Raw genomic sequence first — 8,657 nt, forward strand, 5'->3', positions numbered from 1 at the left:
ATTTTGTGTTTTGGATGGAAATTCTTCTAGCATTAATCTAATTGTGAATGAAAGACAAATGCTCAAAAAGCATCCAAAAATGAATTAAGCCAAAGTCTATACTGACAATTTGTTGACTTAAAAATTAAATTCCAGCTGGAGATAATGCCCCAAATATGATTTTGAAGACTACTTAACTAAACTCAGAATATTGCTACAATAAGACAGGCAAATATATAATGAAACAAAAGCTTCTCAATGCAAAAGAAATTAATAGCACAGTTTCCACAGTTTGACTTCTGAAAGTGCATTAACTTCTACATTCAGTCACTTCTGTAATTGGTTCTGTGCCCTGCATGCTAACAATGCATACGGTCTGTAACTGATCTCAAATGTGATGAGTTTTAATGGTCAGTGTAACAAAATGAACACAAGTAATCCACTTTCTTGTTTTCCTTGGAATAAGAGAGCATTTGCTATGTTTCCTCCAAGTTCTGAAGTCCACCTTCCTTTAATTTTGAAGAAGAATTATATGATATCCGTCATTTATTGATACTCTTTCTTCCAAAAAAGAAAAACCATTGAACCAGCTTTTTTGGGTATTTCTACATCTCCATCTGTGCCTTTTAGCCCATATTTTAATCCTATGGAAGGCATTTTCACAAGAGAACAGTTTTAACAGACCATACAACAGTTTTTACTTATAAATCTTAGAAAATTAGGAAATACCTTAATCATTTCCCCTCTGAATTAAGAATCAATATCTGTGTGCTTGTGACACATTCCTGATTATGATGTTTGATCAAAAGCCACTGTTAAAGGGAGCAAAATCATGGTCCAGGTAGCAGTTTTAGGGGATAATAGGCTATATATTAATCCATCCAAACTAAATTTGATTTTTTTCTCCTGAAGTTTAAACTTAGATCAATAATGTTAGTCTATTGCAAGATTCTACACTAAAATGTGACAGCAATGAGGTAAGTTTCATCCAGTATTACACAGTATCAGTGAAATGTATCAAATTTATCAAGGAAAAGGCTCTAAGCAAGATGGTGTAACCCAGAAATAGATTTAGATGGGCTATATAGAATGTGCCAAAAATCATCAAGGAGTTAAGGGTTATTCACCTTTATTGTCCTTATTTTTACTGTTTGCCTTGCTTTTGTTTTTTGAAAAGTGCATGGTTTTGTTTTGAAGATGCTCATTCTTTGTTGCAGGGTTAGTTATTCTACTGCCAGTGTATTAATGAAAATGCTTGCATGTGCTGTGTGCAGTCATACCTGTGACATAGTGACAGATACAGAATAATTGAATGGTATAACTTCCTTCAGAGAACAGTTAAAGAAAACAGGGGCTTAGCAGTGACAAGGTTTACTTTGGGGAAATACATGTTTACAGCACAAGTTGCCGACATTCATCATATTTGTTATAGAAATAAATAAAGCACCTAAAACATCCTGCTCCTTTCTGTCATTTGTGCTCAACTGGCCTCAGCTGTTAGACTTACTTTAATATATCACAACAACTGTCTTTGTTTCCATGAATCACTAGGGGAAAAAAGGAGAGCAATTCCAGGGGGGAGCCTGTCCTGGCCTGAAGGCACTACTCTTACCACCTTAATTCTGTTGGGTTTCTCTGGTTATTATGTCTGATAGCCATATATCCTGAATCAGTATCATTTGGAGCAGGATTGTTCTGGAAAAGGGAGAAGTCAGTCATGATTAGGATGCCAAAATTAAGCTGTTTGTGTTCTAATTTTAGGTAAGAACCCCAGGAAGTGCATGCCACCTGCAAGCCGCAAGTGCCTCCACCTCACTCTTGTTTATCTGGTTGTGATAGTATGTATAAGCATTGAGGAGAAACAAGCAAAGTCACTTTGGAGAGTCCAGTTTGGGTCCCTTCCTTACAATAAGGAAAGTTGAAAATCACAGCCGCTTCCTACATGCTTTGGCGTTATTTTATTGCTGACTGCATGTCACTGTTTTTAAAAGAAGGGAAAAGCACTTATGTGGATGTATAAAAACAAGATTGTTTCTGCATTACTATTAATTTTCTTAATCAGCCTTGAACTTCATTATGCAAAAATGCATGGATTTCTTAACTTTTTCAATTATGAGCTTTGAACTGTTTTCTAAAGTGCACAATCCTCTAATGAAGGTAACTGGATAATGCTCATGCTTGTTCATCAATAACATTGATGCAGTGGTATTTCCCATTTGTTGCAGAATCCTGTATGGTACTAAGCAAACTTTAGAAATGCTGTAAATTCATGTTTGGACAGCTTTCAAAAACTAAGTTGTCCTTGCAGCAGTGAATTGCATGAATTTGAAATAGAGTCTCTGGAAAATGTCTAATGAAATCAGTAAGTTTTTGTCTTACTGCTGATTTTCTTTGTCTGACATTTGTAAGTAATGGCAACAAGGCTTTAATTCAAGGTATTCAAGGTTACTGAGATATTGTTAAAGGATATCTTTTTTATTTAGCCCCCAGTTTTCATGAAACCTCCTTTACCTTCTATAAACTTTGCTATTGCTCAACAGAATAATAATTTGGTACAAAGAGAGAAGTAGTGCAATTATCTTTACCTTTTTTTAAGAAATTAAAAGATAAAAAATACTTGCATTGAGCCAATACACTGGATGTACTTGCCTTGAAGCATCCTATAGATCATGAATGGAAATTAGTTTCTTTGTTCTGCTGTTGTTTTTTCTTCTTTATAAAACAAACAGTAGGAAATTATATAGTTACTTCGGGTTTGTTAAATTTACATTATTAATCTTCTTCTCCATGTTTTGTTTTGAATAGTAGTTTTTCTAGTCACTCAGGAAGTACTATCCTTCTTGCCTTGTCCTGGTAGTGCTTTTTCACATTTCTACAGCTTTTCAGACACTGAAAACAAATATGTTGTCTAGAAGACTACTTAAAGTCCATGCAGAAGTCCACCTGATGTGACAGTATTTTCAGAAAAAGTCCATGAAAGCAACAAAATCAAGGTACTGCTCTCAAAATTCAAGTTGTAATCACCCCTGCACAACTTCTGTCTGTAACAATATAATAGGTAAGACTTCAGCTGAGGGAGGAACAGATCAAGGTTTTGTTCTTCAGGAATTTCAGATTAGCAGACTCCACTTCTGCAGATTGCATCCTAGCAACACTCTGGATAATGGTGCCTACTGTTGAAGAGGTACTACTGTTTAAACACTTAAGGCTGGACCAAAAAGAAAACTGTCCAAGTTTTGGCTGGGGAAGATTTTAATTTGGCTGAGGTATATTTTAATTTTTTCAGTGGCTGGTATTGATCTGTGTTTTGGATTTGTGCTGAACACATGGTTAATAATAAAGAGATGGTTTTGTTATTACTGAACAGATAAGAGCCAAGGCCCTTTCTGCTTTTGGTACTGCCACACTGGTGAGGGGACCGGGGGTGCTTGTGAGGAGATACAGCCCCAGGACAGATGACCCAAAATGACTAAAGGGATATCATGCTGGTATATGAAGTGGGGGGAAATCGAAGAAGGAGAAAGGAAGGTACATTTGGAGCCATGGCATTTGTTTTCCCAAGATGGCTGAATACCTGTCTGCCCACAGGAAGCACTGAATCAATTCCTATTTTTCTTAGTTTTGTGTGCAGGTTTTGCTTTCCCTATTAAATTGCTGTGACTTTTCTCACTTTTCTAGTCTTTCCCCAGTCATACTAATGCAGGAATTAGTGAGTGGCTGCATGGGGCTTGGTGGCTGGCTAGGGTTAAACACAACTTTGCTCACTATTTTAGCCCTCCACAGCCTTGTTCTAGATCCAGATCAGTGTAAAACACCCAAGTTCTCCTTGAAAAGGACACTGGAGTCTGTAACTTCTCTGCCAGCGCAAGTGAATCATACACCTTTGTACACTAGTCTGTAGATGTATGTCTTCTCTGTGCTCTCCTTCAGGATTCAGTTTTGAGAGTTTTTTATAAGCCAACAATACTCAAGGGATTGAAAGCATAGCCTTCACATGAAAGGATCTACAGACAACAGCTTCAAAGGATTTTAAGAGAGATGAACTTTTCTGGTTCTTCACAGTATGACTTATAAAAGGTGACAGCAACCACTTCTTGTCCTGCTATACTATGCTATATATATTAAAAAAAAAAACCAAAAACAAAAACCAAGAAAGCCAACAAAGAAATCCAGAAGTAAAGTTTACTTTCACAGAGTGCATAGTTCTGCGTGGAGTCCAAAGACCACCACCCTTGTCAGCAAGAGCCTGCTCGGCCCTGTTCAGGAGACACACAGATGTGGAGCTCCAAAGCTCTAGGATGCCCACACTGCAGCAGGGTATCTCTGACATTTGGAGCCTATGGCTGCCACTCAACTCAGGCCTCCAGTACAACAAACCTGAGAGGAATCCAGGCTTTGAAATCCCCCTTCAAGTATCCACAGCTGAAGTACTTCCTTGAAAGGGCATTTCTTTTACTCCACTTGTTTCTGTCTTTTTATGTCAAGACAACATTTTTAGGACATAGACATAGTTATGGAGATTCTAGACCTACAATGGAACAAACAGTCAAAATTAAGTTTTTCACGTGTTCAAAGCAACACGAATGGGCATCGGCACTGCTATCTGGCCACAAACAGGAACAGAGCCGGCTGAGGCCCAGAGCCGGCGTGTCTCCGGGTAGGTGTGGGCCGGGAGCCCGAGGAGGGAGGCCGAAGGTGAGGCACGGCGGCGTGAAGAGCCGGGACAGCTAGCAAGGGCAGAAAGAGGGCAAAGCGCTGCCCGAGGGCTCCTCGACGGCTGTTCCAGGCACAGCGGCCGCCCGGCGGGAGACGACAGCCGCGGCACCCGGCAAGGGGAGGGGGCTCGGGGCCGGGGCCGGGGCCGGGGCGGTGACTCAGCGCCGCTCGCAGCTCATAAAAGGCGGGCGGCGGGCAGCGGCGGGGCTGGGCTGGCGGCCGCGGTCGGGGGCGTTGTGGTGGCCCTCGGGTCTGCTGGGAACGCGCCCGCGGGACGGGGACGGCGCGATGGGGATGGCCAAGCTGCGAGTGCTGTGCGCCGCCGTGGCACTGCTGTGCGCGGCACCGCCGGGGCACCCCGGCGCCGTGCTGCCCGCGGGCGAGGGGGACGGGTACGGGGTGAAGCTGTGCGGCCGCGAGTTCATCCGCGCCGTCATCTTCACCTGCGGCGGGTCCCGCTGGAAGCGGCTCTCCCTGCTGGCGGTGGAGCCGGCGCCCGCGGCCGGTGAGTGTCCCAGGAGCGAGCCGAGGGGCAGGCGGCTGTCGAGGCGCTTCGCTCGCTGCCGAGCGACGGGCTGCGAGGAGGGATGGAGGGAGCGGGAGGGAATGGGGAAGGGCGAGCGCCCCGCGGCGCCTCTTGCTCCTCCCGCCCTGAGCCGCTGAGGGAAGGTCCCCGTCCCTCTCTCGCTTCTCCCTCTAGATCCTAGTTGGCATTTCCGAGACTTTTGGAAGGACGCCCTGAGATTCTCAGGGAAGGGGACGGCAGGCGCTGGGGCATTATTTGCGGGGATAATCCGCAAAGTTTTTGGTCAGTTCGGAGATACCGCGCGGCTGCGCAGGGCTGCCGGCCGCAGAGGAGCTTCTGCTACAAAATCCCACAAAATCACACTTCTCCCCTCTTGGACGTGTAGGGAAGTCTGATGCGCCCTGGGGAGCGGTGGGGGATGCCTGTCGCTATGGCTTCTCTCCCTTCCAAAGGCTCCGTAATTCCTGGGGCGGCGGAACGAAGTGGGGCTCCCGGCGGGGTTTCCCTCCGGACGGGAGCCCTGGCGCCGCGCTGCCCGTCAGAGCTCCCGGGATGTGCGGGAGCGCACGGACGGGCATCGCGCCGATGTTATCACTCCCCGGTGCTTCCCTGCATCAAAGAGTTGGCACGCTGGGGAGCGTGGACTCTGGTGCTCCGGGTTACCGTCTTTGGGCTGTGCTCTCAAGCTGCGGTAAATGTAACAGTAATTTTAAGTGATTACTCTAATTTATGTTGGTATTTTGAATACTGAAAAATAACGTTTTTTAAAAGGACAAAAGTTGTAATTATTACTAGAACGTGCAATGGAAGAGATTATTTTCTTCCGATTAAACACACTTCAGTGAAATAACCTAAGACTTCAGGCAGCTAATGAAGCCAGTATTCTGGGTTTTCTGGGAATTTTTGCCACTTTTTTTCTCCCCCAACAGGTTGAGTAAAAGATAAAAGTAACCTTTGTAATTATAACAAATTAGTTACATACAGCCTCTGTGTGAATTATGTCCTCTCCCAGCGAATTTTGCTTTCCTTTTTGTTAACAGCAGCTTCTGAGAACAGCAGTCACTAAGGAGCCTCCACTATGCTGCATGAAGTCTAACTAGAAGACTTCGCCCCAAAAGACTATTAAATGGCAGTCACAGTCTAATTACTAAAGTAGCTACAGCTGCTTTTATTTTTGCACCTACTCAGGCTGCTGTTCTGTCTGAAAGTCAGGTTCTATATACTAATTAGCCATATTTAAGTAAATACAAAGTTGCTGGATATTCTCATGTTCTTTCTGCTTTCTGAAACAAAAAAATAACTGTATTAACAGCATTAAGATCACAAGACAAACACTTGTTTTGGATTCTTTCAAAATTAGGAATTGAATAAGCTGTTTTTCTTCACATCAGCTGAAGTAAGCAATGCCACTTGCCTTGCAGAAGTAAAATCAAGAGAAACAGTGTAAGGTGAAAGGAAGTAGGGCTGTATTTTTGAGAACACTTTAGTCAATGAGATGAAGAATGTCATAAGTAAATTCTACAAGCCCCTGGTATGCCTTGAGAAATGAAAGAAATGAGAGGAAAGCATCAGGTTAAAATAGCTGTAGAAAAATGCAATCTAGGACTCAGTTTATATATAATTTTGCCTATTTAGTCCTTCCTACATTTGTTCTTCACATGATGCTACTTTGAGTGATTGTGCACAGGAGAGGAAGGATCTGATCTAATACATCCAACACAAGATGCAGCTCTGTGGTGTTTCTGGATACATGCCTTTACAACAAAATTCTGTTTCTGTCGAAAAATTGAGACTTCTCCATCAATAAAACTGCGGTTGTGACAGGATGCCTTTATTTCAGTTGCAGTTGTTTCTATGCACTCTGCATGTCTAACAGGAGGCATAGACTTTAAAACACAGATTCTGCTAAAAGTAGCTACAAGTAAATCATGGTGTGGAGACTCTCAAGTACTGACAGTTCCCCTACATAACAGTGTTCCGTTTAAAATTGAATGGGTTTTGTTGCTATTTCTTAGAGCTGTGTAATCCTTTTGATGCTCCTACAGTCTGAATTTAAGATAAGTCTTCTCTTTAAAACAGATTCTTCACAAACAGCAAGTAACAAACTACTGGGAAGCTTCAACCTGCAATCAGTTTTGGATCCTGAAGTGGAGCAGCTGCAGAGAAGCAGCCCATTTCTTGGATGGGAGACGTTTAAGGACTTGTATAGTTTAAATTACTATAATGAATATGTACCTGTGGCAGGAGACTTAAAAAAGCTTGTTCGCCAGGTAGAGGAAGCTGTTCAGAAGGACAGGGGGGGAACAGGAAATGCAAATCCTGTGGAATCGAGCAGCTACCTTTGGGCCAGGTATCCCAGAAGAAAACGGGAGTCTCTGGGTTTGGCAGGAATGTGTTGCAAATGGGGCTGTACAAAAGCTGAAATTAGTACTATATGCAGAGTTTAAAATCCTCTCTGCACTTATGCATGAAATCAGTGTTTGTTGCAGTACTACTTGATTGATTACTTCATGGAGGAAGAAAACTCTTGCTGTATTTTATCTTGTCTATATGTGCCAGTCAATATAGCTGGTTTTCCTTAAAAAAAAACCCAAAATCAACAAAACAAACAAAGCATAAATGTAATTGCAATGAGTTTGTTTTGCTGCAGTAAGTTCTAATCTATATTTTTTACTAAGTCTTTTCATTTTAATGTTGAGCCTTTACACTTATATTACGAATGTATTATATCTTTGTAACACTTTAAGAAGAACTTCAATATTTCAATAAAATGTAATTATACTAAGTGCTGCCAAATTATTGTTCCACTGTCAAAATAATGAATATAGAATCATAGAATGGCTTTTGTTGGAAGGACCCTAAAGATCACCTAGTTCCATCCCCTCTGACATAAGCAGAGACACCTTCCCCTGGATGAAGTTGTTCAGAGCCCCATCCAGCGTTGGCCTTTAGTAATGCCAGGGATGGGGCATCCACAGCTCCTCTGGGCAATCTGTTCCAGAGTCTCACCTCACAGGAAACAATTTCTTCCTCAATATCTAACCTAAATTCTCCCTCTTTTAGTTTGAACCCCTTATTTCTACTGCTACTAACTTTCTAATGAAGAGTTCCACCAGCTTCCTTGTAACATCCAACAATATTAAAATAGGATTCATGGTACAAAGCTGTAGAGAAAAAGTATTTTGCCACTTGAAATCCCACTTGACACTGACCCAGCTTGCTGACTATTTTGACCACGTTTTCCATTTCCTTGTAATTGCAGAATTGTTTTTATGCAGTGTTATCTTTACAGAGACTTTACTGCAACACAACACTTGCAGCCTGCATTTTTTTATATTGATGTCTAGGCTTAAATAGTTAGAGTATTAACACTTCAGTCATTCCTTGTTTACTTTACCTCTTCATTTTTTCCCTACGGCTGCTGAGTGAGAGTGCT

At 42.3% G+C, this 8,657-nt stretch overlaps 1 protein-coding gene across 1 annotated transcript; it reads left to right on the forward strand.

The window, feature by feature from the left end:
- Nucleotides 1-4,983: 4,983 nt before the first annotated feature.
- Nucleotides 4,984-7,825, forward strand: LOC115915628 (relaxin-3-like). The gene is made up of 2 exons (XM_030969161.1): nucleotides 4,984-5,200; nucleotides 7,301-7,825. Exons 1-2 carry the CDS (start codon nucleotides 4,984-4,986, stop codon nucleotides 7,666-7,668), a joined length of 585 nt encoding a protein of 194 aa, XP_030825021.1. The 3' UTR covers nucleotides 7,669-7,825.
- Nucleotides 7,826-8,657: the final 832 nt, after the last annotated feature.

The sequence above is a fragment of the Camarhynchus parvulus genome, chromosome Z, assembly GCF_901933205.1.
Source record: "Camarhynchus parvulus chromosome Z, STF_HiC, whole genome shotgun sequence".
In the NCBI taxonomy this organism is placed as follows: domain Eukaryota; kingdom Metazoa; phylum Chordata; class Aves; order Passeriformes; family Thraupidae; genus Camarhynchus; species Camarhynchus parvulus.

Coding starts and splice junctions, on each gene's coding strand:
- LOC115915628 (XM_030969161.1), top strand. CDS start 4,984: ATGGGGATGGCCAAGCTGCGAGTGCTGTGCGCCGCCGTGGCACTGCTG. Junction 5,201..7,300: donor GGAGCCGGCGCCCGCGGCCG/GTGAGTGTCCCA, acceptor TCTTTAAAACAG/ATTCTTCACAAACAGCAAGT.